This window comes from Eleutherodactylus coqui, chromosome 5 (assembly GCF_035609145.1).
Source record: "Eleutherodactylus coqui strain aEleCoq1 chromosome 5, aEleCoq1.hap1, whole genome shotgun sequence".
NCBI lineage: Eukaryota > Metazoa > Chordata > Amphibia > Anura > Eleutherodactylidae > Eleutherodactylus > Eleutherodactylus coqui.
The window spans coordinates 72,600,909-72,615,470 of record NC_089841.1 but is presented as its reverse complement, the minus strand read 5'-3'; the positions used below and the strand labels follow the sequence as shown (position 1 = coordinate 72,615,470).

Below are 14,562 nucleotides of genomic sequence, written 5' to 3'. Positions count from 1 at the left end.
TCCTTGTTGAATGACTGACATCTCCAATCGCACATCCGGGACTAGGCACATGTGCAATGATGTCAGAGAGGTCGATGCCTATAGCAGGACAAGTCAGTACACATGTACCTAGTCCCAGAGTGCGCATCAAGGAAAAACAGCAATTTCAGGGGCAGAGCAGCACTTGTGAGTAGAGATGAGCGAGCGTACTCGGAAAAGCACTACTCGCTCGAGTAATTTGCTTTATCCGAGTATCGCTGTGCTCGTCCCTGAAGATTCGGGTGCCGGCACGGAGCGGGGAGCTGCAGGGGAGAGCGGGGAGGAACGGAGAGGAGATCTTTCTCTCCCTCTCTCCCGCCCGCTCTCCCCTGCTCCCCGCTGCGACTCACCTGTCAGCCGCAGCGGCCCCCGAATCTTCAGGGACGAGCACAGCGATACACGGATAAAGCAAATTACTCGAGCGAGTAGTGCTTATCCGAGTACGCTCGCTCATCTCTACTTGTGAGCACAAAAAAAGGCATGCTTATACTAGCCTTCATATTGCCCCCCAATACTTGGGATTGGTTTAAATCCTGATGCCAAACTTCCTTTAAGTGCAGAGTCCACACTGAAAATATGCTAAATGCTATAATTAATGCAAAGTAAATGGAATTTTTCTAAAAAAAATCAGTTGTGTGCCATTAAAAAATCAGTTGCTGATTTTACCCATTACATTATGAGAACTGAAATCCAAACCCTGTTGTAAAATCTACATGTAAACCCAACTACTGATATATCAGCGCCAGGCTGGTTTCCAGACTCCTGATTGTTACTTTTTGATACCCATCTAATGGGCACAATTGCTTTGTTAAGGCAACTATGAAATGTGATATTACATACCAACCTTTTAAATGAATGGTTTGGATCTGCCAGAACGAGAATCACTCTGTGCTAGCTGCTCAAATTTAATAGACTGGGACTACCCTTTATCGTATCTACAGTATATGCCTTAACAGAGCACATGGAAAGACATCACAGAAGCGTTACTTAAAAGTACTAGGTCCCAATTCAAAATTTGTAACAGGGCCCCTATTTATTTACACTGCTATACTTACCTAATTTACATTAAGCACTATACTAACACCCCTGAATAGTCATCATATTCTTTGTTGTTATCAATATACACAGGTTATATAATCAATAAGATTTAATGTTCATTATAAATGCTCTAATAATAAACAGACCATAGGGAAAATGTTTGGCTCCAAAGTCACCTCCAAAGGTGATTTGTCTTCTAATGGACCTAAGGATCAATTACTGTGTAAAAGTCTGTGACTTGGAGGATACTCTGCTGGGACAGTTTAAGGCTTCATTCACACGGGCGATGCGTTTACATGCTGGCCAAAAATCGCATCAATGAAGAATAGCTGCAATCGAGTCCTGGGCTTAATTAGCGTTTTCTCGTCCATTCACATGGGCGTATCAGGTAAAAAATATGCTACAGTACAGGATTCCGTCGGTCGGTAAATAGCAGCAGCTGTCTTCTTGTCCGAGTGCTGGAGGCAGGTAAACTCCCATTCGTTTCATCTAAAAGGGCCTATAATCTTTCAAAAGATTGAAAGATCGGCGATCGTTTTGCATAAAGTACTAATAGGCAATAATTGCCATTCGTACTTTATCAGCTTTATTTGCATGCAGATGACGTTCTGGGAGCTGTTGCTGAACTCAGCAGGAGGTCTGAGCTCTGTAATTAGCTCCATTATTCAGCCACAGGCTGCTAAGAGAAAACAATGTAATCTCTAGCTCCCTGTGGAGAATTCAACACCATGGACAGCTGTTCTGCGGAATGACGGTTTTCAAGCAGACCTGAAAACTGTCCTTCAGCAGAAAACCGAAAGATGGGCACATTTAGACACAATGATTATCCCTCAAAAGACGGCTTTTGAGAGAATTTTGAGTGATAATCGTTGTGTCTAAATGGGCCATAATTGCAATGAGATGTATATGCTGTATAACACTGCTTTGCAAATTTGAATTTTACCTTTTTTTTGCTCATGCAATGTCAGACCCGTGATATACATAAATACTTTTACTTGAAAAAACCATAAAAAATCCAACCATTGCATTGTAAAGTCAATAACCTGTAAACAATACATCGTAAGCTTTAAGTTACATTTACATGTGTCACTAATATCTTACAAGCAGAAGAACATATTTACATGATATAAATTACTCTGTCCGCTGATACCATCACGTTACGTGTGACGCAGCAGCATATCTTTACTGTATTTGTGTTAAACAACTATATATTTCTTGGAATTGGCATCAGTGCAATAAATGAATATGTTTGGATCCCTGTAGGAGATGTACAAACAAATATGCAGGCTCCAGTTTACAAGGAGTAGGAATTCTTCCATGGCGTGGACAATAAATGATGAGGGTAGTAGTCTAGAATGATGGAAGCCACTTGTTACATATTCAGGAAGCTCTGGCAATTTTGAATAAGTCTAACTTCACACAAGCGACTGCGATATCACGCTCGCCAACATGCGATTTCACTACAGATGCGAGGCGTTTTTGTATCAAAAGCATCTCGCATCACTTCGGAGAAGTAGCGATCCTCCGCCGTGGCTGACATTACATCCCATTGTTTTCAATGGGGAAACCTCGCAATACCCCCGGGGATGCAATGCGTGGCTACGCCCAAAGATAATCAAAAGAATAGGGTTCATATTGGTGCTAGATTTGTGTGTCTCGCAACGCACAAATCTTGCGCAATTTTCTCGGTCGTGTGAAAGCGGCTTGATTCAATACTCAGAAAAACCAAACCCGATCGTAATCCTTGCGTATGTCTGTGAGTCATCTGTATGCGCTGTGTCTGGTTTTTTTTACTGTTGTGTGTCATCCGTTTTTTCCAGAAGGGCTTCACATGGATGTATTGGTGCGCTAATTTCAGATGCGCAGCATGTTCTATTTTAATGAGCATTTGTGCTCCTAAGGTCCTATAGAGGTCTGTGTGGGTGTGCAAATGCGCCCCCGAAACCCTCGTAATTGCACATCACGCTGCACAATTTTGCGGGGGAAAGAACACATCTGGAACTAATAAGGCTACATAGCCTTTTAAATCACAGGACGGATGTGTCCTGCACCAATGTAAATTATGCCTTTCAGGGTAAAATACCTCGCTCTAACATGTGCATTTTTTGTGCATACACCCACATGAAGCCGCCCCATAGGCCTTACTGAGATGTACAGGATTCTTGTCTCTGTGCTGTCCTCAGGTGATCACAGGCTGTACAAGGTCCCATGTAGTCAGTAGGTCCTATTCTGGTCCGATTTCTCAGTTGACAGGTTCTTTCTCTTTCAAATCAATGGGTTCACAAAAAGTAGAACACACATGGATTGACATGTACATATGCTCACTTTTACATTGATTATTGCTAAGTGATGCTACAGAAATTGGGCCTTTTTCCAGTTTTGTTCAGTGCAAGAAATAAAAGAAGATACATGGAAACAGAGAACGAACACGTAACGCATACGGATGCAATATGGACATACACACTGATTAAAATTGGTTTGTTTTTCAGGGTCCAAAATGGGACCTTCTTGTGTGAATACCACCTCTCTTAGCAACAATACATAAAAAAATAGAGCGCACAACTTTTTTTGCGCAACTGGTGACGTGAATGGTCAATTGTCATCTGAGAAATAGGACCAAAATAGGACATGCTGTGATTTTTTTTTTCTGTAAAAAATGCATGTCTGAGTATCCCCGTTGAATGTAATCGGTCCATTTTCTGTCCGCCTGCAGTCAATTGCACACACGGACAGCACAAAGAGGAGAATGATGTCCATCTGAATAAGCCCTAAAGCTCTGACTTCTTCATTTCTATAATGCCCAAACCAAGTCTTTACTTCTTTGAGATTGCTCAGATATTTCTATCTCTGTAAATTAGGGGTATAATTAGGGTGAACTGACAGGTTTACAACCCGGATACCCAGGAAGGGGGTAACAAGTACTTTGCCCTCAACAGTATACTCAAATACTAGACTAGGGCAGCAAAATGAATCTTTGCTCATAGCAGAAATGTCTAATGAGGAAAACCCCTGAGCGGAAGAAAATGCTGCTATTGCTTATGCTGAACCTGATGCTTTTGGCTCTACAGCCGGTAGTTACAGTCATTGCAGTGACTATTTGCTCAATGCATGATGCTGCACGGAGAACCTGAACAATATTGGGCAAAACTTAATACTGGTGCAGGTGGGTCTTCTCATATTTGGTCCATCCTGGTCGATCAGTTTGTTAGTAGATACATGAGAACATCTACACAGAGCAGTTTCATTGAAAATCGTGTCATTGTTTAAGGCAAACATGATGTGAATGACACTTGGGCTAGGTGCGCCACAAGGGCGTACGTATCATAGAGGCAGACCATGCGACTACTATTGGGTGCATTGAGAGAGGGGTCCCAGCTCTGATTGCACCATCCCTTTTGCTATTGGGTAGCGAGAACATATATAGGAGCAGGACCTTCCTCCAAAGAGGAGCTGCATTGTTAGCAAACAAGGAGATAGAGAATTGGCCTAATGGTCATTTTCAGGGGAATGGAATGGGAAACACACACCAGGCCCTCCTGTCCTCTTGGGATGGCAAAACTTGGCACCATAATGGCAAGCCAAATTTAGGTTTTGGCTCTTCTATGTACGCCAGTGGTGCACACTACCGTTCTTGGGGCTGTGTGCTGTGGGTGTTAATCCATCAACAGCACATGGCTCCACTACAGCCTATGAGCCTATAGAATGGACATTTTTTCACATGGACCTTGTAAACACTCTTGCATGCCCCATTCTCGTGCGCTTCCTGGATGAGAAATAGGATATGCCGATGTGTTGTGTTTGTGTAAATCGGACAGCACATGGATTGTGCCCGAGCCTCTTGGGCACAACTTGCACTGAAGGCTAGTGAGCTAGAGGCCATAGTCAAACCATTTAGTGAAAAGACACATGCCTCCTTCATGCAAACTCAGGCACACAGAAAAGCCATGTGCGTGAGGTCTCACATGAAGTCTATAGGCCATTGTAGACATGCTGCTCTGCGGTACCTCTAACAGCACCATACTACAGACATATGTTCGATTGCAAGTAATGCTTCTATAGAATACAGTATCTCCATAATACGGCATTCAATAGGTAAGGGAGGTATAGGAAGGGTCAGCACACCACCATAGAGCTATAGGACCAGTACTACAGTGCCGCACAATGCACAGGTTGCACAGAGCCATAATATGGCCATGTGTGTGTGAGCTCTTACACTTTATCTATCAAGAACTGCACATTCAACTCAATAGTCCATAGAACCAGTGTTAGTGTTGCTCGCCCCCTGGTGGTAATTTAGATAATCAGCAGTATAAGTAGCAGTTTATGGAAGTGTAGTTAGCTGATTGTAGATAGATTCAGTTGGGGACCCATCTAAACTTATAGCCCCCATCATTGGTCCTAATCGTAAAGGCATTTCCCTGAGGGTAGGCGAGGGTCCGAATGGTGCAGTGGTCCTTGATCGAGGTTCTGAAGGTTATGTCTTCTTCTAAATCAGTGTTACACAAGTTCAGTGAGCTGTGACCCGTGAAAGTCTTCAGTCCTTGAAAGGCTCCGCACATTTTGATGCTAGTGGTGTCCTCATCTTTGCTGTCTATGCCGTCCTCAGAATACAACTTGGGACGCTTGGCTTCACTGTGGGCGCTCCCCATCAGGGCGGCATTGCACTTCTCGGAAATTTCCCTCAATATTTCATCCACCTGATTACATTCCTGTTCAGTGGTCTGTGGATAGAATTCCTCTAAACTTCTTTTTACCGGAGGCCGGCTCAGTAAACCATCAGGTGGAGGTCTGGTATCATCCGGGGACTGATTTTTCATCAGCTTCTGCAGGAAGAACAGCAATTTTAGTTTAAAGAGACATGAGCTGTAATGCCTATGTTATTCAGCTTTTCTGTGCTGTTGAATACAATCTATTGTACTATGTTGTCGGCGTATTTGAGTCTTGTTGTATACAGAAGGTCCAGAAAAAAGTATACGAATTTGAAAGCTGCTTTATGTCACACATGTCCAGTTTTGAAACCCTCCAGAAACATTTCCATACATAGTAGAAAGGATATTACCAATTGTAAATTTAGTTATTTAGGGTTACCGTTCCTTTAAAGAGGTTTCCAGGACTTTTGGAAGTTTTACTAGTGATGACCTGTCCTCAGAATAGGTCACTTTATCTGTTTGGGATCCTTGCTGATCAAGTGATCCCTAGTATCGCTGTATGTGTGGACAGTGCAGGAAGCAGATAATGCTGTCTCTATTACAGTAGACCATTTTGATACTGCAAGCAGAAATCTCATTGAAATCAATAGGTTCTGTGCTTGTAGTACCAAACTGGGCTGCTGCAAGGGTGATACTGCTAGCTGCTTTCAGCACTGTCAGTGGTGCCAGTAATCAGCTGATCGGCAAGGGTCCTGAGCAGAAGACCCCACGATCAACTATTGATGACCTATCCTGAGGATAAGTCCACAATGCCAAACGTACCGGACAACCCCTTTAATGTAATCTGCACCCAAGTGCCCTCTGTTGGCATCTCATGGCAGCTTCTACTTACATCAAGTACAGATGCCAAATGCTGCGCTTGATTAGCAAGTTCTTTAAGCTGAACATTTTTCTCTTTGAGACAAGCGATCTCCTCCTGCTTTTCATTCAGGGTCACCTGCAGCTGAAACAAAGAAAAAGTGAAATCCTTGAAGATTCCAAATGAATAGATTACTGCTTATTGATCACAGCAGTTGGCATGCACGGCCATCATACATACCTGGTTGTTCTCCACCAAGGCGTCTCCCAGTGCCTTTTGGTTCTGATCAGCCATATCCCTCCAGAATTGCTCTGTGCTGGGAACAGGCTGCACATTAATGGGTGTGAGTTGGGGTTGGGGTGGATGGATATTGGGGACGATGCATGGCTCAAATGCTGACACATCCGAAGGTAGGAGGAGGAAGTTTGTAGGACCCAATCCTGTCTGCATGTGAGAGGTCTGGTCTGCAAAGAGAGATGGGCATTAGTACAAAATATCCAGATTAAGCATACAACAGTAGTATACAATAGCACATATATACAGACAGCAGTATAAAAACACAGTAGATTGATCAGTAGACTAAAGCCCCATTTAGACGGGACGAATGTCGGGCAAACGATTCCTGACACTCGCCCCTGCACATAGTAGCTCCCATGCTCCTGCATGTTCCTGCATCGTTTGCCTGACATTTGTCCCGTCTAAATGGGGCTTAAAGGCCCTTTTACACAACCTGATTATCTTGAACAAATATTCCTCCAAATGTTTGTTTACCCGACAATTGGGCCATGTAAACAGCCCAACAATTAGCTGACGAACAAGTGAACACTCCCTTATGGGATGATCAAAAAAAATGCTGGCAGATAAGCTGTACATCTTCCCATGTGAAGGAGAGGTACAGTTTATCCAATGGCTTTGATTCTTGGGCCTTGTAACATAAGCAAACAAGCACTGATCAACGTGCTTCTCGATCAGCGTTCATTTACCAAGAATCGGCCCATGCAAGGTGAGCTTTAAGCCTCATTTACACAAGGGCTCTATTTTTTTGCGTGTGCACAAATTGTGTGCATAAAATTGTGAAATGTGCATGAACCCATTGGCATCAATGACTTCTATTCTCTGCTTATTGTGTGCATAAATACACCCCTGTGAAAGAGCCATTAAACAGATATTTAATTGCAGCCAAACCCCAGGGTCTAGTGATGTCGGTGCAGAGTCACCACAAGTGATATACTGACTGTTGGGGAAGTTCAGTGGGGGGTCCACCATCTGCATGGAAGGGATAGGGGCTTATGGGATCCCCAGGCACTGCCTCATGACCTGACCACTCAGATTGCCCCCATGCAGTAAGCAAACAAGATAATACAATAGTATGCACAATGGTTTAGATAATATATATATATATATATATATATATATATATATGCTTTGTTCACACAAAGGATTTGGTTGTGAATTTCATGCAGATTCTGTATGAAAGCACAATCCCTTGCACAATGCGTCCCATCATTTGATTCCGAATCTGATTTGTAGTTTTTACGGACAGATTTCAAACCCGCGTGGCAGTGAAAAAGAAGTGACAGATCCCCTCTAGATGCAGAACCCATCGGGTACTAAAATGTATGTGCTGATCAGCAGCAGCAGAAGAGCAAACTGCAGCAGAAATCTGAGTTAGGGCATATTCAGACGAGTGCATGTGCAACTGGACACGCTTCAGAGCAATATACATTTGCGCTGTGAACAAGCTAGATTTGCGCGTGCATCCGTGCATACTACTGTACTTTCTGCGCACATGGGGCTTGTTCACTTGCGCACACGACCCCCCCCCCATGTGATTTAAAAGGCTATTTAACCTAATGAAGTCCAGACATGTTCTTTTGTTCATTGAATAGCGCAGCGTATTGCACATTTGTGTACGAATTTGCGCACCTCCCATAGACTTCTATTGGACTTTTGACGCGCAAATAAAAAGATAGAGCAGGTCCTATTTTTTGGCGTGCGAACAAAATGCGTGTACAAAAGACATTAATCAGCACAAACCCATTGACATCAATGGGTTCTATTGCGTGCACAAAAACGCATGCAAATACGTTCGCCTGAAGAAGCCCTTAAAGGAGCAGATTTCTGCCACGGTTTGACATTTTTCGAATGCAGATTACACTGAGTTAACATAGTCATTTTATCATAAGAAATCTAAAAAGTGCAAATTCACATATAATTTATTAATATCAAATTACTTTACGTATTCGTTTAAGAGCGGCTTCACATCAGCGTATTTGCCGCAGCGCTGCATATGTGCGCATGAATGAGGTTTGGAAAAGGCTATAATCAGGGTGTTGCACGCGTGTCTGTGCATATTACTGTAATTTTTCCATGCATACACCTTTTCCGTGGAATTGAATGGCTATTAAAGCAAATCAATAGGTTCTATTCTCCGTGTTTGGCGCACACCAATTTTTTTGTGTGCAAAAACGTATGCAAACGCGCACGCGTGAAGAAGAGGAGTCCCCAGTGATACTACCTCAAGCACACAACTAAAATGCAAACAGCACATAAGAGGAATCTAAAAGCTTTGGTCATAGTCAGCAGCAAGACCTTGGTACGGCAAGGTGCCAGTGATACCAGTGTGCCACCTGCACGGCTATAAGAGCGAATGATAAAAATTGACTCCAGTACAATTCATGATTATTTAACTGGAGTGGAACTGCAATTCCCAGCATTATCAAGGTAGACGTTGCACACAACTAAATAACAATGATGACAAAAAGTACAATCACTTACCATCAATAAAACTGTCCACAGCATCCCTGAACTCCTGCAGATCAAACTCAGGCTCACCTTGTAAGCTGGGTCCCTGAAACATAGGAATGAAAGCCGGTGTCAGACACAGCACCGCAGGTGTACCTGTGCAGAGCCAATGCAGAGCCAGAGCCACAAACCTTGTACTCATATCCATAGGTAGGAAAATTAAAGTGACCGGACTGCACTGCCATGTCCAACATTGTGCCTGTGTCCACCAAGTCCCCAAAAACGTGGAGCGGGTAGTTAAAGAGAAATGGGGCAGACTGATGCCAGGAGCAGGTGTACAGGAGGCAGGACAAGTCAGTTATCCTGAACCTGTCAGTCTACACTGTCCCTATACACCCTATGCTGGTTCTTGATTGGTCTAGGATTGTCCCTCACCGATCAGCATTCCTGAAAGCCCTTCAGTGACAGATTAACCCAGGCGGCTTGCTTCAGTGTGCAGAGCCTCACCTCAGGGCACTGGGCAAATAAACTGCCTGGGAAGGCTTAGAATCCACATAATGCAAAAACCAGGGCACCTCCCAAGTATTGTACTGATCACATACCCTACAATGCACTTCACATGGAGATAACAGCAGATTAAATGACTTTTCATTGCAGGTTTTGTGGATGGATTACTGGTGTGCAGTACACACCTATGGGCAGGTAATATTATATTACAGATGGGGCTGTATTCTGGCACTTGCAGCTCTATAAATCATGAACAACTACACTTTGACTATGGGTGGTTAAATCAGTGGCTCTCCAGACAATATGAAACTATTGTTATATGTGCATGCTGAGACTGCTAGTCCTACAACACATGCAGGAGTAAACTATTCTATGAATTGCAGAGTATATTGGGTTAATATTAGTTATCTACTACTTCTGGACAAATGCACATGGGTTTTAGGATACAGTGCGGAAATTAAAATCCATCATATTTTTTTACGGAGCCGGGAAGACCTGGATGGAGTGTAGAATAGGTAAGTGACTTTTTGCAGATCTCAGAGGGGTCACAGTACTGGAAGCTCCCCTATGATCAGCAAATCTGTACTTGAGTTAACAGAGGCAGATCCCAGTCTATGGACCCTTTATTACCTCCATATCCCCTAATAGGACATATATAGTGGACGCTCCCTTGAAGTGTAATTAGTCACTAAGGATCATTTTTACTAAAGCCTGGCACCATGGTATTACTAATAGAGAGCACGTCTGGAACAGAGAGAGGCTTTTTGTCCTCCTGGCACAGAATCCCTGGTCTCTGCATTGTGTATGCACTTGGCAGAAACGTCTACACATAACTGAATTCTGGAAATAATCCCCCTCCAAATACACTACAAGTGCCAGTCATTATGCAATTTGTTGCGCTGCCAATGTCTATATATAGAGCACAATATCTATGTCACTTCCAGGTAGGTGCAACTCATAGTGATAACACATTGGGAGAGAACAGCAAATAATGAAGTGAAACGTAAAAACCACATCCAAACCGTCACAAAGTACATTATAGCAAGCGGAAAATCACTGTATTATTAAAATGGTGATAGATAGATTGCTAGATAGATTAGATAGATAGATAGATAGATAGATAGATAGATAGATAGATAGATAGATAGATAGATAGATATGAGATAGATAGATAGATAGATAGATAGATAGATAGATAGATAGATAGATAGATAGATAGATAGATAGATAGATAGATAGATAGATAGATATGAGATAGAGAGAGGGATATGAGATAGAAAATAGATAGGAGATAGATAGATAGATAGATAGATAGATAGATAGATAGATAGATAGATAGATAGATAGATAGATAGATAGATAGATAGATATGGGATAGATAGATAGATAGATAGATAGATATGACATGGATAGATAGATATGAGCTAGATAGATAGATAGATAGATAGATAGATAGATAGATAGATAGATAGATAGATAGATATGAGATAGAGAGAGGGATATGAGATAGAAAATAGATAGGAGATAGATAGATAGATAGATAGATAGATAGATAGATAGATAGATAGATAGATAGATAGATAGATAGATAGATAGATATGAGATAGATAGGAGGATAGATAGATAGAATATAGATAGATAGATAAATATGAGATAGATAGATAGATAGATAGATAGATAGATAGATAGATAGATAGATAGATAGATAGATATGAGCTAGATAAATAGATATGGGATAGATAGATAGATAGATAGATAGATAGATAGATAGATAGATAGATAGATAGATAGATAGGACATGGATAGATAGATATGAGCTAGATAGATAGATAGATAGATAGATAGATAGATAGATATGACATAGATAAATAGAGGATAGATAAATATGAGATAGATAGATACAGATAGATAGATAGATAGATATGAGATAGAGAGAGGGATATGAGATAGAAAATAGATAGGAGATAGATAGATAGATAGATAGATAGATAGATAGATAGATAGATAGATAGATAGATAGAGATAGAGAGAGGGATATGAGATAGAAAATAGATAGGAGATAGAAAATAGATAGGAGATAGATAGATAGATAGATAGATAGATAGATAGATATGAGATAGATAGGAAGATAGATAGAATATAGATAGATAGATAGATAGATAGATAGATAGATATGGGATAGATAGATAGATAGATAGATAGATAGATAGATAGATAGATAGATAGATAGATAGATAGATATGACATGGATAGATAGATATGAGCTAGATAGATAGATAGATAGATAGATAGATAGATAGATAGATAGATAGATAGATAGATAGATAGATAGATATGACATAGATAAATAGAGGATAGATAATTATGAGATAGATAGATAGGAGATAGATAGATATGCCATTGACTTCTATACCCAGGATGTGTCAGTATTTCTCAACTCTTCACCCCTATCCCTCAATCCCTACTTCCTACCTGCTCCCCCAATGCTAATGTTATTTGATCTTGCAAATAAAGTATTTTTGAGTATGAATGGGTTTATTCTCATTTCCTTTTTTTAGGTGTGCACCCTCTCTATTTTGTGTGCATTTGCACACCAAGGGTTCCCATAGAAGTCCATGGGAGGTGGACATGTGCATGAACAATACGCTGTGCAATTTTGCAAAAAAATGAACACATCACAAATTCGTTTAGCTGAATAGCCATTTAAATCCGGATGTGTTCGCTTGCCACGCACAAATGAACGTGCCCTGCATGTGCAAAAAGTACAGTAAAATGTGTCAATATGCGTGAAAAAAAGGCTTGTTCATAGTGCAAATACATTGCACTGAGTCACGCACAAAAACATATACGGCCGTGTGAATCCGCCCTAAATCTCATCTGTTTTCAGAATAGGACATGCGATGTGCATGGTCTGTGCAGATTGAAGAGCAGTACCGGCCTGAGGTGCGTACAGCCCACAAGTAAAATTCATTCTGAGGGCACATTGAAGAGTTACATGCAAATATTACTTATCCGAGGTGCTGTTTGTTGCCTATCTGTATGTAGTGCAATGGGTGCTCTCACTCATGTGGCGAGCGGAAAACTAGAGACCACTAGGGGATTCATCTGTTCCCCTGTAGGGCAGTCTGAGCCTATTGGACAGCATATAGACAGGTGTTCATAAGTTGGGCGCAACACGCATATGCCCCTGTGAGTAGTCCTCATACTATTACCTTTAATGATGTCTTCCCAGTGCCAAATCTGCTGGTCACACCTGCGTGTTGTGCTCCAAAAAAATAAGTGTAGAGCAAGCCAATCAGCCATGGAGAATGCACTAATTAACATAACGCACGCCATTTTGTGCGCATCATATCATCCGCCATCTAAAGGTTATTAAAACAACTGATGCTTTGTGGTCTGTATGGTGAGAACTTCACTTTAATAGATGCCCATATCAAAATTAAAACAGTGATCAGATCCAAAAACTTTTTAAGCAAGTCCAACGATGGTCACCTGTGATGGAGGCAATCATTTTACCCCTAGTGATTATCTCTACAAATCTGATCTTGATATATGTGAACCCAGCCCTCCATTGTCACTCTGAAAATACTGTTGATGGTTCATTATTTCCTTTGACACAAATTGTGTATTGCCACTTCATGTACTCTCTTCTGTACCTGCAGTCATGTAAAGACATCAAAGTGGAACAAGCTTTGAAGTATTGACCCTTACCTGCTGCGTTATACCGCCCCTAGCGGCATCCTGCTGTATGATACTGTTACAATCAGCCAAATCCTGCCAGTCAATTGCTTGCACAGCTGTAGGGCAAACACAAGAACAGATCACTCCAGTGCATTGCTATACATTATACATATAATACCTAGGACCACTTACCTGCATCTACAGTGCTTGGAGACTGGTCCACATATATAGTCAAGGGGCCACTGGGCTGCCCAAATATCCTCCTTGATACCTGAGATAAACATCTATTAGCAGAGATCTTATAAGGTGCATTGGCATCATAGTAAATGTAGGAGTCCTACCTTTCTCTCTGGCTTTTCTGGCTTCCTATTGACTCTGTTTGTAATATCAGCTATCCTGTTTGGACAGAGTTTATCAAAGGCTTTCCTCCTGTTCTGCATGATTGTGGCTCCGCAGGTGGATTGTGACAGAATGCAGAATGGAAGGGACTAGAGCAAACTTTGTAACTGCAGACCTGCGACAATAAGTCCCTGCGCCAATCACAGGGGCAATGGTTACCAGGGAGAAGCGTCCCTAGCAGCGGTCGGAGCTGAGCCCGCCAGTGCCCGGGCTGCTGACAGCGGGGAAAGTCAGCTAAACGGGGGCTAAGCAGCATGTCATTGCAGGGATTACACTGTCACCAGCTTCCTGCTTCTCCCCCCGGGCGGTGCGACACTTCGCAGCAGCGCTGATAATGAGGACGTGCTGCTACCAGGAGCGACAACTGACAGCCCGGCAGTTAGATGCCGGCGCCTCTGGCTGGCTGCAACTTTCTTCCGGGCTGCAGTATGAGATGTTCACTATTTAAGTTGCATTTGAAACTTTGTTTAGAGCTTTATATAAGGAAAAAAAGTAATTTGCAATGGCACCACATAATGTAGTGAAAAACTTTTAAAAAGTTTAAATGGAGTGAAATAAAAAAAAATCCCGACAATTGCCCCATTTTCTGCAGGGGTCCTTGTTTTCATAGCCTGTACACTTTGGCAAAAATGACATAATAATGTGGGTCGGTACAATTAGGTTGAT

The 14,562-nt window shown here is 41.9% G+C and overlaps 1 protein-coding gene across 2 annotated transcripts; it reads right to left on the bottom strand.

The window, feature by feature from the left end:
- Window positions 1–2,029: 2,029 nt before the first annotated feature.
- MCIDAS (multiciliate differentiation and DNA synthesis associated cell cycle protein) lies at window positions 2,030–13,954 on the bottom strand. 2 transcript variants are annotated; one of them, XM_066602721.1, is made up of 7 exons: window positions 13,839–13,954; window positions 13,690–13,768; window positions 13,528–13,613; window positions 9,343–9,415; window positions 6,805–7,028; window positions 6,598–6,708; window positions 2,030–5,879 (listed from the first exon to the last, which is right to left on the bottom strand). In XM_066602721.1, the coding sequence occupies exons 1-7, from the start codon at window positions 13,935–13,937 to the stop codon at window positions 5,412–5,414; spliced, it is 1,140 nt and encodes a 379-aa protein (XP_066458818.1). In that variant the 5' UTR covers window positions 13,938–13,954; the 3' UTR covers window positions 2,030–5,411. The 2 variants fall into 2 exon arrangements, with proteins under 2 accessions (XP_066458818.1, XP_066458820.1); XM_066602723.1 differs by lacking the exons at window positions 13,528–13,613; window positions 13,690–13,768; window positions 13,839–13,954 and adding an exon at window positions 9,501–9,621.
- Window positions 13,955–14,562: the final 608 nt, after the last annotated feature.

Bases quoted from the DNA above. Each gene is read 5' to 3' on its own strand.
- MCIDAS (XM_066602721.1), bottom strand. From the start codon at position 13,937: ATGCAGAACAGGAGGAAAGCCTTTGATAAACTCTGTCCAAACAGGATA. The intron at 13,769-13,838 runs GTAGGACTCCTA...TGTTTATCTCAG, and splicing joins CAGAAAAGCCAGAGAGAAAG to GTATCAAGGAGGATATTTGG. The intron at 9,416-13,527 runs GTAAGGGTCAAT...CCTATGTTTCAG, and splicing joins GGGGCGGTATAACGCAGCAG to GGACCCAGCTTACAAGGTGA.